General features: G+C 44.5%; 1 protein-coding gene across 1 annotated transcript in view; it reads left to right on the forward strand.

Moving 5' to 3' along the window:
- Window positions 1-19,668, forward strand: part of LOC129813544 (sodium channel protein type 4 subunit alpha-like) — a 129,468-nt gene that overhangs the window by 94,178 nt on the left and 15,622 nt on the right. The window contains exons 17-20 of the mRNA XM_055865840.1: window positions 5,814-6,254; window positions 11,709-11,826; window positions 15,937-16,091; window positions 18,274-18,447. Of these exons, the coding sequence (XP_055721815.1) occupies window positions 5,814-6,254; window positions 11,709-11,826; window positions 15,937-16,091; window positions 18,274-18,447 (888 nt within the window). The remainder of the gene's footprint in view (window positions 1-5,813; window positions 6,255-11,708; window positions 11,827-15,936; window positions 16,092-18,273; window positions 18,448-19,668) is intronic.

Consider the following 19,668-nt stretch of genomic DNA (forward strand, 5'->3'; position numbering starts at 1 on the left):
TTTTACAGAAATATCAACAAGATTGTTGTTTGGCATAAATGATGTGATGGATGTTATATTATGGATTCAATTAGTCGTGCTGTTGCACAACCTTTCGATTGAGAAATGAGATCTGAAAAGGGCATCGATAGAACAGGAGTATTATTACAATTATTACAAATTATTACAATGCATTGGAGAGACGAGAGCTACAGAGTTCCTCTGAGTTTTATGGAAACAATAACAAGATCTGGTCTGATTTGTCGTTTGGCCCAAATAATGAGATGGATGTAGTATTCTATTGGGGAGGAGAGAGGAGGAGAGACAGAGAGTTTCTGTAAGGGATTCTATTGGGTAGGAGAGAGAAGAAGGGGCAGAGGGTTTCTGTAAGGGATTCTATTGGGGAGGAGAGAGAAGGAGGGACAGAGGGTTTCTGTAAGGGATTCTATTGGGGAGGAGAGAGAAGGAGGGACAGAGGGTTTCTGTAAGGGATTCTATTGGGGAGAAGAGAAAAGGAGAGGCAGAGGGTTTCTGTAAGGGATTCTATTGGGGAGGAGAGAGAAGAAGGGGCAGAGGGTTTCTGTAAGGGATTCTATTGGGGAGGAGAGAAAAGGAGGGGCAGAGGGTTTCTGTAAGGGATTCTATTGGGTAGGAGGGAGGAGGAGGGACAGAGGGTTTCTGTAAGGGATTTGTATTTGTATTTATTATGTATCTCTATTAGTTCCTTCCAAGGCAGCAGCTACTCTTTCTTCCTGGGGTTTATTATGAATCCCCATTAGTTCCTGCCAAGGCAGCAGCTACTCTTCCTGGGGTTTATTATGGATCCCCATTAGTTTCTGCCAAGGCAGCAGCTACTCTTCCTGGGGTTTATTATGGATCCCCATTAGTTCCTGCCAAGGCAGCAGCTACTCTTCCTGGGGTTTATTATGGATCCCCATTAGTTCCTGCCAAGGCAGCAGCTACTCTTCCTGTGGTTTATTATGGATCCTCATTAGTTCCTTCCAAGGCAGCAGCTACTCTTCCTGGGGTTTATTATGGATCCCCATTAGTTCCTGCCAAGGCAGCAGCTACTCTTCCTGGGGTTTGTTATGGATCCCCATTAGTTCCTGCTAAGGCAGCAGCTACTCTTCCTGGGGTTTATTAGGGATCCCCATTAGTTCCTGCCAAGGCAGCAGCTACTCTTCCTGGGGTTTATTATGGATCCCCATTAGTTCCTGCCAAGGCAGCAGCTACTCTTCCTGGGGTATATTATGGATCCCCATTACTTCCTGCCAAGGCAGCAGCTACTCTTCCTGGGGTTTGTTATGGATCCCCATTAGTTCCTGCCAAGGAAGCGGCTACTCTTCCTGGGGTTTATTATGGATCCCCATTAGTTCTTGCCAAGGAAGCAGCTACTCTTCCTGGGGTTTGTTATGGATCCCCATTAGTTCCTGCCAAGACAGCAGCTACTCTTCCTGGGGTTTGTTATGGATCCCCATTAGTTCCTGCCAAGGAAGCAGCTACTCTTCCTGGGGTTTATTATGGATCCCCATTAGTTCATGCCAAGACAGCAGCTACTCTTTCTGGGGTTTATTATGGATCCCCGTTAGTTCCTGCCGAGGCAGCAGCTACTCTTCCTGGTGTCCAGCAACAGTTATATACAATTCTAAATATTACATGACACTTTTCACAACACATGAAGTGTGTCCCGTCAGACTACTCTACTATCACATATCTACAATAGAAAATCCATGTGTCTGTGTCTGTGTGTGTGTGTGTCTCTTCACAGTCCCCGCTGTTCCATAAATCTGTTTCTACACAAGGGATTATTTAGGAGTCTACAGTATAGACATACTCTGAGAAAGTGAAGCACAGTCTACAGTATAGACATACTCTGAGAAAGTGAAGCACAGTCTACAGTATAGACATACTCTGAGAAAGCAGTGCTTTCAGACAGTGTGAGAGGATTGATCTAGGAAATAACTAAAAGGTTTACATTGTCTGTTATGATCACCGTGTTACGACAATGATTCCATGCACAGTGTTCGTGTGGGCCATCCAAGACCCAATCATATCTCAGAAAATGGCGGCTACGTTGTCATAGTAACTGGTTTGACATGCAGATTACTATAAACTTCAAAACAGATTGAGTCTGGACAACATACCAGCCATCTGTTATCTTCTACAAAGTACATACAACATGTATGGCATTATCCTACTCGCGTGTCCAGTGCCAACAAGTATATCCACACTGGAGTGGGATGGCGTTTGTAGCATTTATACGGCAGAACGTCCACTTAAGGCTTAAATGTTTTATCCAGCGGTAATAAATAATGTCTTTTAATGGGTTGAACATGTGTGATCCAAGTTGTTCAGTACGTAAGATCAGATGAGGTGACGTTGGAACGTTACAGCCCGGTGTGGTAGCTAGCTACACTACTGTATAATATCCGGACTCAGCAACTATTGACAGTTTAGTTTTATAGTATAAAACAAAAGCTTTCGAAATGCAAGGGTACTGAACTGGAACTGTTTATATATATAAAATAAAATAAAAACATTTAATCCAAGTAACGGGCTCTGTTTATACACAACTGCTGTCACTTGGCGCCACAGCAATGCAGTATTGGTTGAGCCACCCAGATGTTGCTTTGTTATCCATCTGTGTCCTGGAAACTACCATTTAATGAGAAGAGATCAAAACCTTTTTTCCCAGAACTCCAGACAACCGGCGGTTGCTCGGCCGGCCGGCCGGACAGCAAGCAGCATTTCTCTCATTCATTCATCCGAGTTCATTTTGCATAGCTTCCGCTTGATGTGCTGCTGGATGGAGTACATTACAGAGCTAAATGAAGTCTTTAAAGGGACAATCCGCATGTTGCTACATTCATTTGTGGATTTATAAATTAAGGATATATACCAATTTGATTCTTGAAGAATAGAACTTGTAAATGCTTCAAGAGCTTAGTTCAACTGTCATATTCCATCAGAACTCAACATATAAACTTGTTGTAAACAAACATTGTATAGCATCAAAACATGGTTAGAACTATACTTTTAACATCATTGATGATCAGTCTCTGCATCCATAGCTCTGTCAATGAAGAGTGGTTACATTTCTCCAGTCCCATACCTCGACTATTTCCCGTATCACTCCCCAGTGATACGGGAAATATCACTCCCTCATTTTGAAAGATAGTATTTTTTTTTATTCAACATTTTCTCATGTTTTTCCCCCCCGAGATAATGCCAAAAATATATATTTTCATTTCATTATTTAATTAAAATTAGATTTAGAAAAATATATATAACTTCAAAAAATTGTTTTTAATGTTACGAGCGAGTACAACAAGTTGAGTACCATTTTCTGCCGTTAGTGGACTACAGTAAAGTCGGAGGTAACCATTTTGTGTAATCCAGGACACAGGCAGGCTAAATCCAAAGGAGAGCGAGTGACCGGCACAGATTCACTGGGTTTTGGCTCTGGCTTTCACATGTCATTTCCAAACCACATGCAGTGTCCTAAATTATTGATAAAGATGAGCAAAAATGACTGTATATAACAAATACTTCAAATACTGAGCTATTGTATAAAATTGAAAAAAATGAAATTATATTATTTTATACTAATACAATTGCTCAGAGATGGAGATTTAGTTAAAGAAGTAATACGTTTTTTCCCCCTCAAAAAGGGGGATAAAAGGGGAAATACCTCTCCTTTTCTACAAATATTTTATTAGTTGGAGAACATATTGGGAGAGATCTCAGCTCATTCCTCCATACAGAATCTTTCCAGATCTGTTACGAATCCCGCCGAGGATGGTGCCTCTTCCCGTTCGGGCGGCGCTCGGCGGTCGTCGTCTCCGGTCTACTAGCTGCCGCCGATCCCCTTTTCTGTTTTCTTTTGAGTTGGTCTAATTTGTTTCACCTGTTTTGTGTTTAGGTTAGGGGGTATTTAAACCCAGTTGGCCCGCCGACTTTTGTGCGGGCTTGTTTTTCTGTTTCGTGTTGGTGGTGTTCGTTAGTGGATTTCTGTAATACATTTTCTTGGACAGTACTTTGACGCGCCCGGTGTTTTGTGTGGCGTCGCCGTTTTGTATTTTATTTCTGGAAGGAATAAATATCCACTTGTTGAAGATTACCCTGCTCTCTGCACCTGACTCTTTCATTCCACCACTGGAACTGTTACAAGATCCTTGATATCCTTTGTCTGTGCTTATTGACACCCCTCTTCAATTCAAACCACAGGTTTTTAATGGGGTTCAAGACCCAGAGGCGGATTTTGTGGTCAATTAACCATTTTCTTTGTGGATTTTGACGTGTGCTTGTGGTTATTATCTTGCTGGAAGATCCACTTGCGGTCACGTTTCAGTCTCTTGGCAGAGACAACCAGGTTTTTGGCAAAAAAATGTCTTGGCACTGGGTGAAGTTAATGTGGAAGACCAGTGGAAGCAAATAATAGCCTGAAAGATCCACCACCATATTTTACAGTAGATAATGGGTTCTTTTCGGGCCTAATGGTTTTTCATTTAGACGTCACACCCACCACAGGTGTGCTTGGCCAAAGAACTCTATTTTATAGTTAAACAGTCTAATGCCCCCCAATATACAGGACTGACCTACCTGTGATCAGTTAACTGTTTTAAAACCATGGCAGGCTTTAAGAGAGCATAGCTTTAAGAAAGTCAAATCCTGTTGGACACTAGTCAAACACCTGCTCCGTTGTGTCTTTACTTTCCTGTCGTCATTAAAGGCTACATCTTAATGGATCCGATCCACATGCTCAGAAACAAATCTGTGATTTTTCAACTATTTGATTCGTGTTATTACCTGATAGTTGCTGGTTAAACATACAATCTACCAAGGACCTTCTAATTAGCAGGTTTTTGCATGAGTGGAGTGCTCGGGTTGCCTGGTGACGTCACCAGGCGGTAAGTTAATAGATCAGATAACGAAGAGAGGTTCCAAACCTCTCAGCCAATAGCAGATTGTTGTTAGCTGCCTTTCTCTTCCCCACTCAGACCAATCACAGACAGTCCTAGCAACATTTTAGCATTAGAATTTTTTATTTTTTATTTTTTGCTTAAAAAGCTGTTTTGGTTAATTTTGTCCATTTTAATGGAAAACTATTAGAGTAAAATACTTAATTGTTACCCAGAAATGATTTGGATATTAAAATAAAAACGGCTACGTTGGGTTTTTAAAAATCACATTATGGACAGCAATATACGATGTTATGAAGCTAGTTATAATGGGCGCGAAATATGACGAGCTTGACCACCAGATCCCTCCAGCTCTCCTCCGGGCAGTACATGGTCAGACTGACAGAAACCCTCCCTAAACACATGAATCATATGAAGGCTGTGGATCCCGGCTGACCTCTAGGGTTCAACAAGCAACTGATTGCTTAGGTGCAAGGAGGTCAAAGATCACCCATCAACAACAATCTGCTCAGATCATGTTCATGCCCCCCCCCCCCCCCCCCAATCTCAATGAGCAGTAGACTCCCTCATAGCAGATAATCCCACACACAATGCAGAGGTATCTGGAGCCTAGATGAGAAGGAGCTCGAGTGCTCTCTGAACAGGCAGATTACTGGAGATCAGATGGGATGCTGCTTGGATCCATATTACGTGTTAAACATGTATGTGTTTGAACGGTGGGCAGGGTTAATCCTCTGTAGGGCGTCTATAGGATTTGATTCTGATGACATTATCTGGGGTCAAAGGGTCTTAAAAAAGTCCTCAACCTCTGATCTGCTTCTATATAATTTGAACTTGATCAAAATACACCAATTTGTCCCCTTTTTTTGTGTGTTTCCATTATACTGGTCTCCTTCTCCTCTTCCATCCCAGGTGCTGAACCTGTTCTTGGCCCTGCTGCTCAGCTCGTTCAGCTCAGACAACCTGTCAGCTCCCGACGAGGACGGAGAGATGAACAACATCCAGATCGCCGTCGCCCGCATCCACACGGGGTTCGCCTGGCTGACGAGGAACGTCTCCGACCTATTCAACGGAAACCTGAAGAAGAGACGTCTCATGACTAAAGACGTTCAGATTTCTGTGAACCTGACACCCGTAGCCAATCACGTGGAGAGTAACGGCGGGGTGGGGGTGGGGGTGGTGGGGCCGATCGGACGCTACGGAGAAAAGGTCCCGGACGACGACAGCTACATGACCAACCCCAACCTGACCATCAGCGTGCCCATCGCTCCAGGGGAGTCGGACGTGGAGTTCCCTGAGGAAGGAGAGGTGGAGGAGGAGACAGAGTCGTCAGAGGACGAGGACAACAAAGCGGTAAGATTTATCGCACAAATTATAGATCACACTGTAGTAAGGAGGTACGTGTTTTTTATTCTAAAGTAAAGTATTTTTTTTGTACATCCAAAAGCACAAAATGTGTACATTTTGTCTTGACGTTGTTTCTTACTAAATATACAGTGGGGTCCGAAATTATTGACACCCTTGATAAAGATGAGCAATAATGACAGTATAAAATAAATAATACTATAATAATACTTAGTTATAGGGGAAATGTTATTATTTTATGCTAATACAATTGCTTAGAGAAAAATATTTCTTTAAACAATTGACACCCCAAAAGATTCTTATAAATAAAGTAGTCAAACGTTTAGTATTTGGTCCCATATTCCCAGCATGCAATGTTTACATCAAGCTTGTGACTCTACAAACTTGTTGGATGCATTTGCAGTTTGTTTTGGTTGTTTCTCAGATTATTTTGTGCCCTAAAGAAATGAATGGTAAATAATGTATTGTGTCATTTCGGAGTCACTTTTAATTGTAAATAAGAATAGAATACGTTTCTAAACACTTCTACATTAATATGGACGCTACCAGGATTACAGATTATCCTGAATGAATCATAAATAATGATGACTGAGAAATGTACAAAGGGTCAAAGATCATACCCCCCACTCACCATTACCAATAACAGGGGAGGTTAGCATGTCTTGGGGATATGACCTTTGTTCCTCACCATTACCAATAACAGGGGAGGTTAGCATGTCTTGGGGATATGACCTTTGTTCCTCACCATTACCAATTACAGGGGAGGTTAGCATGTCAAAATAATCTGAAACACAACCTAAACGAACTGCAAATGCATCCAGTCCCAAACTTGATGTAGAGATTAGCATGCTGGGAATATGGGACCAAATACTACATGTTTTACTACTTCTTTAGAGGTGTCAATCATTTTGCCCTCTACCTTTTTTTTCTGAAAAAAGTATTACTTGTTAAACAAAATATCTTTCTCTGAACAATTGTATTATTGCTCATCTTCATCATCGTCATCAAGGCTGTCAGTCATATCTGACTCCACTGTGTGTATAAATATACTAACTTGATCTTGGTCATAGGACTTTTATGGTGAAAGACACAATCCTGAGCCTCCCCAGACCTGAGCCTCCCCAGTCCCGAGCCTCCCTAGTCCCGAGCCTCCCCTGTCCCGAGCCTCCCCAGTCTCGAGCATCCCCAGTCCCGAGCCTCCCAAGTCCCGAGCCTCCCCAGTCGCGAGCCTCCCCAGTCCCGAGCCTCCCCAGTCCCGAGCCTCCCCAGTCCCGAGCCTCCCCAGTCCCGAGCCTCCCCAGTCCCGAGCCTCCCCAGTCCCGAGCCTCCCCAGTCGCGAGCCTCCCCAGTCCCGAATCTCCCCAGTCCCGAATCTCCCCAGTCCCGAGCCTCCCCAGTCGCGAGCCTCCCCAGTCCCGAGTGTCCCCAGTTCCGAACCTCGCCAGTCCCGAATCTCCCCAGTCGCGAGCCTCCCCAGTCCCGAGCCTCCCCAGTCCCGAGCCTCCCCAGTCCCGAGCCTCCCCAGTCCCGAGCCTCCCCAGTCGCGAGCCTCCCCAGTCCCGAGTGTCCCCAGTTCCGAACCTCGCCAGTCCCGAATCTCCCTAGTAACCTCAGATACACTTACACATCAGTGCCATAGTGTACTGTACCAGATTGGCAGCTGCTCATGTCACTCAAAAGTAATGAGTGAGGACAGGGATCAATGAGCCGCAGGGGGCGGGTCATATGGTAGATTACAGGAAGTGGGTAGTACTGTAAGATAGATGGACGCGGAGCAGAGAGGGGCAGAATGGAGGCATTCCGGATGTATAATCCGGTAAATCTGTGAGCCAGGCGTACAAGGTGATCCCTGGAGACAGGACACAGATTTCGTTTCGTAATCGCTACGCAACGCTATACACCAATATGGTTGGGCTTTATCCAAATGTTCATACAGTTTCTGTACCATACCGGGGTATACGGTATTACTGGAAGTGTTTAAATTTTTTTTTAAATAAAAACCATTTAGGCAACAGAGATCTTGATCCAGGAGGGGATTGACGGTCTCTAGTCTGGGTTCCAGTCTGTTTAGCTGACATTCCACTCCTGTCTCCCGGGTGGCGCAGTGGTCTAGGGCACCTCCCAGGTGGTGCAGTGGTCTAGGGCACCGCCCAGGTGGCGCAGTGGTCTAGGGCACCTCCCAGGTGGCACAGTGGTCTAGGGCACTGCATCGCAGTGCTAGCTATGCCACCAGAGACTCTGGGTTCACTCCCAGGCTCTGTCGCAGCCGGCCGCAACCGGGAGGTCCGTGGGGCGACGCACAATTGGCCTCGCGTCATCCGGGTTAGGGAGGGTTTGGCCGGTAGGGATATCCTTGTCTCACCGCGCACTAGTGATTCCTGTGGCGGGCCGGGCGCAGTGCACGCTAACCGGGACGCCAGGTTCACGGTGTTTCCTCCGACACATTGGTGCGGCTGGCTTCCGGGTTGGAGGCGCGCTGTGTTAAGAAGCAGTGCGGCTTGGTTGGGTTGTGCTTCGGAGGACGCATGGCTTTCGACCTTTGTCTCTCCCGAGCCCGTACGGGAGTTGTAGCGATGAGACAAGATAGTAACTACTAACAATTGGATACCACAAAATTAGGGAGAAAATGGGGTAACATTTTTAAAAAACAACAAAAAAAGACATTCCACTCCTTGCCACTACGTCATTGCCAAAGAAACTGGCCTTTCGCAAAGCACAGCGCTGAGCTACAAAGAAAACTGTCTCACATTAAATTAATGGAAGTGGCTTTTTGCTTCTCTTAGATTGACTAATATTCACCTCTTAGGTAATTAACACAATGTCACCTACCTCAGCATGTATTTCCCTCGGCATTAAGCCTTAAGCCCCTCATTGAGTCAATCGTGTCCGTCACTCTCTCTCTGCCTCTCTCTCTCTTTCTCTTTCGCTCTCTCACTCTCTCTTTCTCTCCCTCTGTCTCTCCTCATCCCTCTCTTTCTTTAAATCCTGATGCAGGGTTGGCAGGCAGCATCAGTCTGCAGTGGGGCAGATGTTAAGTTGTAGAGCTATAGAAATGTAGTGGTAGAACTGCTCAGGCCCTGCAGATTAAATAGTCAGAGTGGACAGAGCAGAGCGGGGTTTGCACGGCAGGGTGGGTCGGGGGGGAGCTGGGCATGGTGGGGTAGGGTGGACGCCAGAGCGGGGTGGGCAGGGGTGGTTGCCGGGGCGGCCGGGCAGCAGTCTGGCCTCCTCCTCGTGCCCTCTTTCCCTGGCGTGCTCTCCTCCCTGCCCGCTCCACTCCAGAATTAGAGGCTTCTGGGAAAAATGGGGAAAAAATGCCATCTAGCAGCTTATCTGGCATCTAGCAGCCTATCTGGCATCTAGCAGCCTATCTGGCATCTAGCAGCCTATCTGGCATCTAGCAGCCTATCTGACATCTAGCAGTTTATCTGACATCTAGCAGTTTATCTGACATCTAGCAGTTTATCTGGCATCTAGCAGTTTATCTGGCATCTAGCAGTTTATCTGGCATCTAGCAGTTTATCTGGCATCTAGCAGTTTATCTGGCATCTAGCAGCCTATCTGGCATCTAGCAGTTTATCTGGCATCTAGCAGCCTATCTGGCATCTAGCAGTTTATCTGGCATCTAGCAGTTTATCTGGCATCTAGCAGCCTATCTGGCATCTAGCAGCCTAACTGGCATCTATTATTATTATTATTATTATTTAATCATTAATGAAGATAATTTGTGGTTTACTTACTTATTTGATTTGATAATTTTCTTCAGTGATTGAAAATCAGCAAGTCTTACTGAAAGGCAATGACATATTATGTATTTGCTCACACTTTGTGTGTGTGTGTGTGTGTGTGTGTGTGTGTGTGTGTGTGTGTGTGTGTGTGTGTGTGTGTGTGTGTGTGTGTGTGTGTGTGTGTGTGTGTGTGTGTGTGTGTGTGTGTGTGTGTGTGTGCACACTGATGTTGGTGAAGTGATCATCTCTGATCCTTTACTATTGACCATAGTATAACACGGATTCTATCTAAATGCTGCCAGAGCAGATTCCCTCTGTTCCTCTTTCAGCCCTAAGAATGATACCAACAATAATCCTGTCTCCAGTTCTCTCTCACACACACACACACACACACACACACACACACACACACACACACACACACACACACACACACACACACACACACACACACACACACACACACACACACACACACACACACACACACACACACACACACACACACACACACACACACACACACACATTCTTTAATGCTGGATTACGCTTTCGTTTTATTGGATTGCAGCAGCACCTCTGTCCCAATAATCCCAGTAAAGCGTGTGAAATATGTTTCCATGACTACTCAGTGAGATCTCATCAAACCTGGACTAAGACTTCCTGGTGATAGGAAGGCAGAGGTCACAGCACAACCTGATCCCCGATCCCTTACTGTAGCATTAGATTACAGCACAGCCTGAACTCTGACCCCTAACTGTAGCATTAGATTACAGCACAGCCTGAACTCTGACCCCTAACTGTAGCATTAGATTACAGCACATCCTGAACTCTGACCCCTAACTGTAGCATTAGATTACAGCACAGCCTGAACTCTGACCCCTAACTGTAGCATTAGATTACAGCACAGCCTGAACTCTGAACCCTAACCGTAGCATTAGATTACAGCACAGCCTGAACTCTGACCCCTAACTGTAGCATTAGATTACAGCACAGCCTGAACTCTGAACCCTAACCGTAGCATTAGATTACAGCACAGCCTGAACTCTGACCCCTAACTGTAGCATTAGATTACAGCACGGCCTGAACTCTGACCCCTAACTGTAGCATTAGATTACAGCACAGCCTGAACTCTGACCCCTAACTGTAGCATTAGATTACAGCACAGCCTGAACTCTGACCCCTAACTGTAGCATTAGATTACAGCACAGCCTGAACTCTGAACCCTAACATTCAAATACTTTCAGCGTTTGTTTTAGCCCTGTCTGGAATGCCAGATGGTTTGACATTTTGGGTCTATTATGTTTGTCTATTAAGCCAATCCTATTTGAAATGATTTGGAATAGTACTTGAACCTAGGTCTGGATGACAGATCGGAGACATAGAACTACTCTGTTCAGGAAGTCAACTCTCAGCATTTAACGGTTGAAATGTACATGTCGACTCAATGCTTGATGTGTGCACTTTATGTCACAGAAATGTCACAGATGGATGTTATTAATACATAATTCAAACAGGCCTATGTGAATGGGCTGTTTTATAAACAGTACTCACTAATGCAGTTGAGAGATTGGGTGTGTTTACATTTCTTAGTGTGCCGAGAAGTATCTCGAGGCTGATGAATATGGCAGCACTTTCTACGGGGATGGACAAACAGGAATGAATATGGTGTGACGTGACTTCCTGGTGTGACTTCCTTGTTCCTGTGTTGCAGGAAAAAGTGAGCCTATCAGAAGGCAGCACGGTGGACTTGCGGAAGCCAGGGGAAGAAGAGGATGACTTCTCTGAGACGGCTGACGATGTCATGGAGCCAGATGAATGTTTCCCTGAATGTACGTAGCTACCGTATGCAAGATCCTCATGCTTGTCTGTCTGTCTGTCTGTCTGTCTGTCTGTCTGTCTGTCTGTCTGTCTGTCTGTCTGTCTGTCTGTCTGTCTGTCTGTCTGTCTGTCTGTTTATCTGTGATTTAAGTGATTTATTAAAGTATATCTGTTTCTCTCTGCCTCAGTCTGTGTTGCACCACTGTAAGTGATCTATTAAAGTATCAAATCAATTTGTATTTGACACATGCTTGGTAAACAACAGGTCTACAGTTGTGGCCAAAAGTTTTGCGAATGACACAAATATAAATGTTCACAAAGTCTGCTGCCTCAGTTTGTATGATGGCAATTTGCATACACTCCAGAATGTTATGAAGAGTGATCAGATGAATTGCAATTCATTGCAAAGTCCCTCTTTGCCATGCAAATGAACTGAATCCCCCAAAAAACATTTCCACTGCATTTCAGCCCTGCCACAAAGGACCAACTGACATCATGTCAGTGATTCTCTCGTTAACACAGGTGTGCGTGTTGACGAGAACAAGGCTGGAGATCACTCTGTCATGCTGATTGAGTTTGAATAATTGGGGCATCCGGAAAAAAGCTTGTCCGGAGAAGACAAGGTGAGCGCTACCATCAGTCCTGTGTCATGCCAACAGTAAAGCATCCTGAGACCATTCATGTGTGGGGTTGCTTCTCAGCCAAGGGAGTGGGCTCACTCACAATTTTGCCTAAGAACACAGCCATGAATAAAAAATGGTACCAACACATCCTCCGAGAGCAACTTCTCCCAACCATCCAGGAACAGTTTGGTGACAAACAATGCCTTTTCCAGCACGATGGAGCACCTTGACATAAGGCAAACGTGATAACTAAGTGGCTCGGGGAACAAAACATCGATATTTTGGGTCTATTGCCAAGAAACTCCCCAGACCTTAATCCCATTGAGAACTTGTGGTCTATCCTCAAGAGGCGGGTGGACAAACAAAAACCCACAAATTTTGACAAACTCCAAGCATTTATTATGCAAGAATGGGCTGCCATCAGTCAGGATGTGGCCCAGAAGTTAATTGACAGCGTGCCAGGGCAGATTGTGTAGGGTGCCGTCTTTCGGATGGGACGTTAAACGGGTGTCCTGACTCTCTGAGGTCACTAAAGATCCCATGGCACTTATCGTAAGAGTAGGGGTGTTAACCCCGGTGTCCTGGCTAAATTCCCCATCTGGCCCTCAAACCATCATGGTCACCTAATAATCCCCAGTTTACAATTGGCTCATTCATCCCCCTCCTCTCCCCTGTAACTATTCCCCAGGTCGTTGCTGCAAATGAGAACGTGTTCTCAGTCAACTTACCTGGTAAAATAATGGTAAAATAAATAAAAAATAAAGATTGCAAAGGTCTTGAAAAAGAAGGGTCAACACTGCAAATATTGACTCTATGCATCAACTTCATGTAATTGTCAATAAAAGCCTTTGACACTTATGAAATGCTTGTAATTATATTTCAGTATTCCATAGTAACATCTGACAAAAATATCTAAAGACACTGAAGTAGCAAATTTTGTGGAAATTAATATTTGTGTCATTCTCAAAACTTTTGGCCATGACTGTAGACTAACAGTGAATTGCTTCCTTGATGGGGGCGTGCTCGGCCATTCCTAACAGAGAGAACAAAAGAGAGATCATAGAAAAACATTAAGGGGCGGCAGGGTAACCTAGCGGTTAAGAACGTTATGCCAGTAACGGCAAGGTTATTGGTTTGAATCCATGAGGTGACAAATCTGTTGATGTGCCCTTGAGCAACACACCTAACCCTAGTTGATCTAGTAAGTTGATCTGGATAAGAGCATCTGCTAAATCACTTAACTATAAATACACAATGAGTAGAAATAACTTGGTGATATACACAGGTGCAGGGGGTAGATATATACTGTACATACAGTGCCTTCAGAAAGTATTCACACCCCTTGATTTTTTACAGCCTGAATTTAAAATGTCGAAAAATTTTATTTTTGGTCACTGGCCTACACATACACACACATACCCCATAATGTCAAAGTGGAATAATTGTTTTTCCAAATTTCTACAAATTAATAAAAAATGAAAAGCTGAAATGTCAACCCATTTGTTATGGCAAGCCTAAAGTCTTGCGCTGCCACGCAGTCGTAGGGGGACAAGGAGTACCGGTGGGGACTATGCAGGCATCGTTGATGGTCCCCCGTGTTGAGATTCAGCTGATGGGCCCAGGGTCCAGGGTGTCTGGGATGATGGTGTTGATGTGAGCCATGACCAGCCTTTCAAAACATTTCATGGCTACAGATGTGAGTGCTAGTCATTTAGACAAGTTACCTTGGCATTCTTGGGTGCAGGGACTATGGTGTTCTGCTTCAAACATGTAGATATTACAGACTCGGTCAGGAAGAGGTTGAAAATATCAGTGAAGACACTTGCCAGCTGGTCAGCGCATACTCTGAGTACACACCCTGGTAATCCGTCTGGCCCTGCGGCCTTGTGAATGTTAACCTGTTTAAAGGTCTTACTCACATTGGCTACAGAGAGCGAGATCACACAGTCATCCGGAATAGCTGGTGCTCTCATGCACGGTTCAGTGTTGCTTGCCTCGAAGTGAGCATAGAAGCAATGTAGCTTGTCTGGTAGGCTATCATCACTGGACAGCTCGTGGCTGGGTTTCCCTTTGTAATCCGTGATAGTTTGCAAGCCCTGCCACATCTGATGAGCGTCAGAGCTGGCAGAGTAGGATTTGATATTTGTCCCGTATTGATGTTTTGACTGTTTGATGGCTCGTTGGAGGTTGTAGCGGGCTTTCATATAAGTGTCCGCATTAGTGTCCCGCTCCTTGAAAGCGGTAGCTCTAGCCTTTAGCTCTGTGCGGATGTTGCCTGTTATCCATGGCTTCTGGTTGGGACATGTACGTACGTTCACTGTGGGAACGATGTCATCGATGCACTTCCAGTCTGTGCTAGCTAAACAGTCCTGTAACTTAGCATCTGCTACATCTGACCACTTCTGTGTTGAGTGCATCACTGGTACTTCCTGATTTAGTTTTTTCTTGTAAGCAGGAATCAGGAGGATAGAGTTATGGTCAGAGTTGCCAAATTGAGGGCGAGGGAAAGCTTTGCATGCGTTTCTGTGTGTGGAGTAAGATCATGCTGGTAAAAATGAAGTAAGACAGATTTCAGTTTCCCTGCATTAAAATCACCGGCCACTAGGAGCGCCGCCTCTGGATGAGCATTTTCTTGTTTGCTTTTGGCCTTATACAGCTCATTGAGTGCGGTCTTTGTGCCTGTATCTGTTTGTGGTGGTAAATAGAAAGCTATGAAAAATATAAATGAAAACTCTCCTGGTAAATAGTGTGGTCTACAGCTTATCGTGAGGTACTCTACCTCAGGCGAGCAAAACCTTGAGACCTCCTTAATATTAGAGATCGTGGTCTACAGCTTATCATGAGGTATTCTACCTCAGGCGAGCAAAACCTTGAGACCTTAACGTTAGAGATTGCGCACCAGCTGTTGTTAACAAAGCGACACACACCACCCCCTTAATCTTACCCGAAGCTTCCGTTCGGTCTTGACGATTCATAGAAAAAACAGCTAGATGTACAGTATTTTATTAATGTCCTTGTTCAGCCTTGACACCGAGAAACATAGGATATTACACTTCTTTAGGTCCCGCTGATGGGATAGTCTCAAATGGAGATTGTACAGTTTGTTCTTTAGTGATTGTACGTTCGCCAATACAATGGAAGGTAGAGCCGGTTTATTTCCTCGTCGACGTAGTTTCATCAGGGAACTCACTCGTTTGCCTCTGTTACGCCGTCTCTTCCTCTCGAGTCTTGGGGATTAGGGCCTGGTTACGGGATGTGCAGTACATCCACAGCTGCCGACTCGTTGGAGTAAAAAATCTTCCTCCAAATCGAGGTTAGTGATCGTTGTTCTGATGTCCAAAGCTGTTTTCGGTCATAGGAAATGATGTCAGAAATACTATGTACAAAAAAAGATAAGCGTAAATAAAAACAACACAAAATAACAGGATTGGTCAGGATCCTGTAGACGACAGCTATCCATCTCTTCAGCGCCATCTTCTGTTTGTCTCTGTGTCTCAGTCTGTGTTCGCCACTGTAAGTGCTGTGAGATCAACACGACTCGGGGCCTGGGTCAGGCCTGGTGGAGACTGAGGAAGACCTGTTACCAGATTGTTGAACACAGCTGGTTCGAGACTTTTATTATCTTCATGATCCTGCTGAGCAGCGGTGCTCTGGTGAGACCAACCACCTTTTACCCTTTAGTATTACCTGACCTCTCAACCTTCACCTCTGACCTCTTTTATTACCTTCATGATCCTGCTGAGCAGCTGTGCTCTGATGAGACCAACCACCTTTTACCCCAGTCTTACCTGACCTCTCAACCTTCACCTCTGACCTCTTTTATTACCTTCATGATCCTGCTGAGCAGCTGTGCTCTGGTGAGACCAATCACCTCTTACCCCTTAGTATTACCTGACCTCTCAACCTTCACCTCTGACCTCTTTTATTACCTTCATGATCCTGCTGAGCAGCTGTGCTCTGGTGAGACCAATCACCTCTTACCCCTTAGTATTACCTGACCTCTCAACCTTCACCTCTGACCTCTTTTATTACCTTCATGATCCTGCTGAGCAGCTGTGCTCTGGTGAGACCAATCACCTCTTACCCCAGTCTTTCCTAACCTCTCAACCTTCACCTCTGACCTCTTTTATTACCTTCATGATCCTGCTGAGCAGCTGTGCTCTGGTGAGACCAATCACCTCTTACCCCAGTCTTACCTGACCTCTCAACCTTCACCTCTGACCTCTTTTATTACCTTCATGATCCTGCTGAGCAGCTGTGCTCTGGTGAGACCAACCACCTTTTACCCCAGTCTTACCTGACCTCTCAACCTTCACCTCTGACCTCTTGTATTATCTTCCTGATCCTGCTGAGCAGCTGTGCTCTGGTGAGACCAATCATCTCTTACCCCTTAGTATTACCTGACCTCTCAACCTTCACCTCTGATCTCTTTTATCATCTTCATGATCCTGCTGAGCAGTGGTGCTCTGGTGAGACCAACCACCTTTTACCCTTTAGTATTACCTGACCTCTCAACCTTCACCTCTGACCTCTTTTATCATCTTCATGATCCTGCTGAGCAGCTGTGCTCTGGTGAGACCAATCACCTTTTACCCTTTAGTATTACCTGACCTCTCAACCTTCACCTCTGACCTATTTTATTACCTTCATGATCCTGCTGAGCAGTGGTGCTCTGGTGAGACCAACCACCTCTTACCCTAGTCTTTCCTGACCTCTCAACCTTCACCTCTGACCTCTTTTATTACCTTCATGATCCTGCTGAGCAGCGGTGCTCTGGTGAGACCAATCACCTCTTACCCCAGTCTTTCCTGACCTCTCAACCTTCACCTCTGACCTCTTTTATTACCTTCATGATCCTGCTGACCAGCGGTGCTCTGGTGAGACCAATCACCTCTTACCCCAGTCTTACCTGACCTCTCAACCTTCACCTCTGACCTCTTTTATTACCTTCATGATCCTGCTGAGCAGCGGTGCTCTGGTGAGACCAATCACCTCTTACCCCAGTCTTACCTGACCTCTCAACCTTCACCTCTGACCTCTTTTATTACCTTCATGATCCTGCTGAGCAGCGGTGCTCTGGTGAGACCAATCACCTCTTACCCCAGTCTTTCCTAACCTCTCAACCTTCACCTCTGACCTCTTTTATTACCTTCATGATCCTGCTGAGCAGCGGTGCTCTGGTGAGACCAATCACCTCTTACCCCAGTCTTTCCTAACCTCTCAACCTTCACCTCTGACCTCTTTTATTACCTTCATGATCCTGCTGAGCAGCGGTGCTCTGGTGAGACCAATCACCTCTTACCCCAGTCTTTCCTAACCTCTCAACCTTCACCTCTGACCTCTTTTATTACCTTCATGATCCTGCTGAGCAGCGGTGCTCTGGTGAGACCAATCACCTCTTACCCCAGTCTTTCCTAACCTCTCAACCTTCACCTCTGACCTCTTTTATTACCTTCATGATCCTGCTGAGCAGCGGTGCTCTGGTGAGACCAATCACCTCTTACCCCAGTCTTACCTGACCTCTCAACCTTCACCTCCGACCTCTTTAAGAGTCAGCTCATAGGGCCACATTTACGAAACTATTGCTCCATCAGTGCTAATTTGATACCAAGTGTCTTCAAAAGCAAGTATATAAAAAAAGGCATAAACCGTGCAATGTATCTTTCTAGATCTTTCTATTATGTCATCTTTACTTAACTAAAAAATAAAAAAAACAATTTTACTAAACAGCTCATTCCTATTCTTACAGCACAATAGCTGAATGTATTGGTTTTATATAAGGCTTGAGAGGTTATAATCTGTGGTTTCTCTCTTGTCCCTGCTGCGCTGCTCTAGGCATTTGAGGACATCTACATTGAGAAAAGGAAAGTAGTGAAGGTTATCTTGGAGTACGCTGATAAGGTCTTCTCCTACATATTCGTCCTAGAGATGTTCCTCAAATGGATTGCCTACGGCTTCAAGAAGTACTTCACCAACGCTTGGTGTTGGCTGGACTTCCTCATTGTCGATGTAAGTGTTAAGTTTCGTACGTTGTGCCCAGTTTATGTTCACAGTGAGAATAGATGTGCAGGTAGCTAATGCATATAACAAAAGTTTGGGTGGTTTTCAGACTGGTGGTGAGAGCTGCTGTATGTCATGTACAGACTTATCTTTTTTCAAACTATCGCCCCGACCCGAGTTGAACTCTTTCAGCTTGCTTTCCAGTGAGTTTGGTTCGTTAAGGTCGGCTTGTTGACATTGGCGATAAACACTGCTTAGTTCCAGCTTGGTTTGGGCTCGCTTGTAAGCAGGCTGCCACCAGATATGTTATGTTGTGTAGGACCTGTGGTCACCGATTAACTGTACGTTGGTACCTCTTAAATGAAGGTCATTAATTTATACATGGTGGTACCTACCTGTGGACGTGAGTTTTTGTGGCCATTATAACAGTATACCGGGAGAAATATACTGTTTATATGCATGTACAGAGTACAGAGTACACATGTACAGAGTACACAGTATAATCTTGATAGCGCCACAGGGTCCATTTCTCCACACAGTTTAACTTAATATTCTAGTGGCTAATTCTCCCTTATTTTAATATTCTAGGGTCTATATCTCCCTTATCTTAATATTCTAGTGGCTAATTCTCCCTTACCTTAATATTCTAGGGTCTATATCTCCCTTATCTTAATATTCTAGTGGCTATATCTCCCTTATCTTAATATTCTAGGGGTTATATCTCCCTTATCTTAATATTCTAGTGGCTATATCTCCCTTACCTTAATATTCTAGTGGCTAATTCTCCCTTACCTTAATATTCTAGGGTCTATATCTCCCTTATCTTAATATTCTAGTGGCTATATCTCCCTTATCTTAATATTCTAGTGGTTATTTCTCCCTTATCTTAATATTCTAGTGGCTATATCTCCCTTACCTTAATATTCTAGTGGCTATATCTCCCTTATCTTAATATTCTAGTGGTTATATCTCCCTTATCTTAATATTCTAGTGGCTATATCTCCCTTACCTTAATATTCTAGGGTCTATATCTTCCTTATCTTAATATTCTAGTGGCTATATCTCCCTTATCTTAATATTCTAGGGGCTATATCTCCCTGATCTTAATATTCTCGGGGCTATACAGTTGAAGTCGGAAGTTTACATACACTTAGGTTGGAGTCATTAACTTTTTTTCAACCACTCCACAAATTTCTTGTTAACAAACTATAGTTTTGGCAAGTCGGTTAA

The sequence above is a fragment of the Salvelinus fontinalis genome, chromosome 17, assembly GCF_029448725.1.
Source record: "Salvelinus fontinalis isolate EN_2023a chromosome 17, ASM2944872v1, whole genome shotgun sequence".
Classification (NCBI taxonomy): domain Eukaryota; kingdom Metazoa; phylum Chordata; class Actinopteri; order Salmoniformes; family Salmonidae; genus Salvelinus; species Salvelinus fontinalis.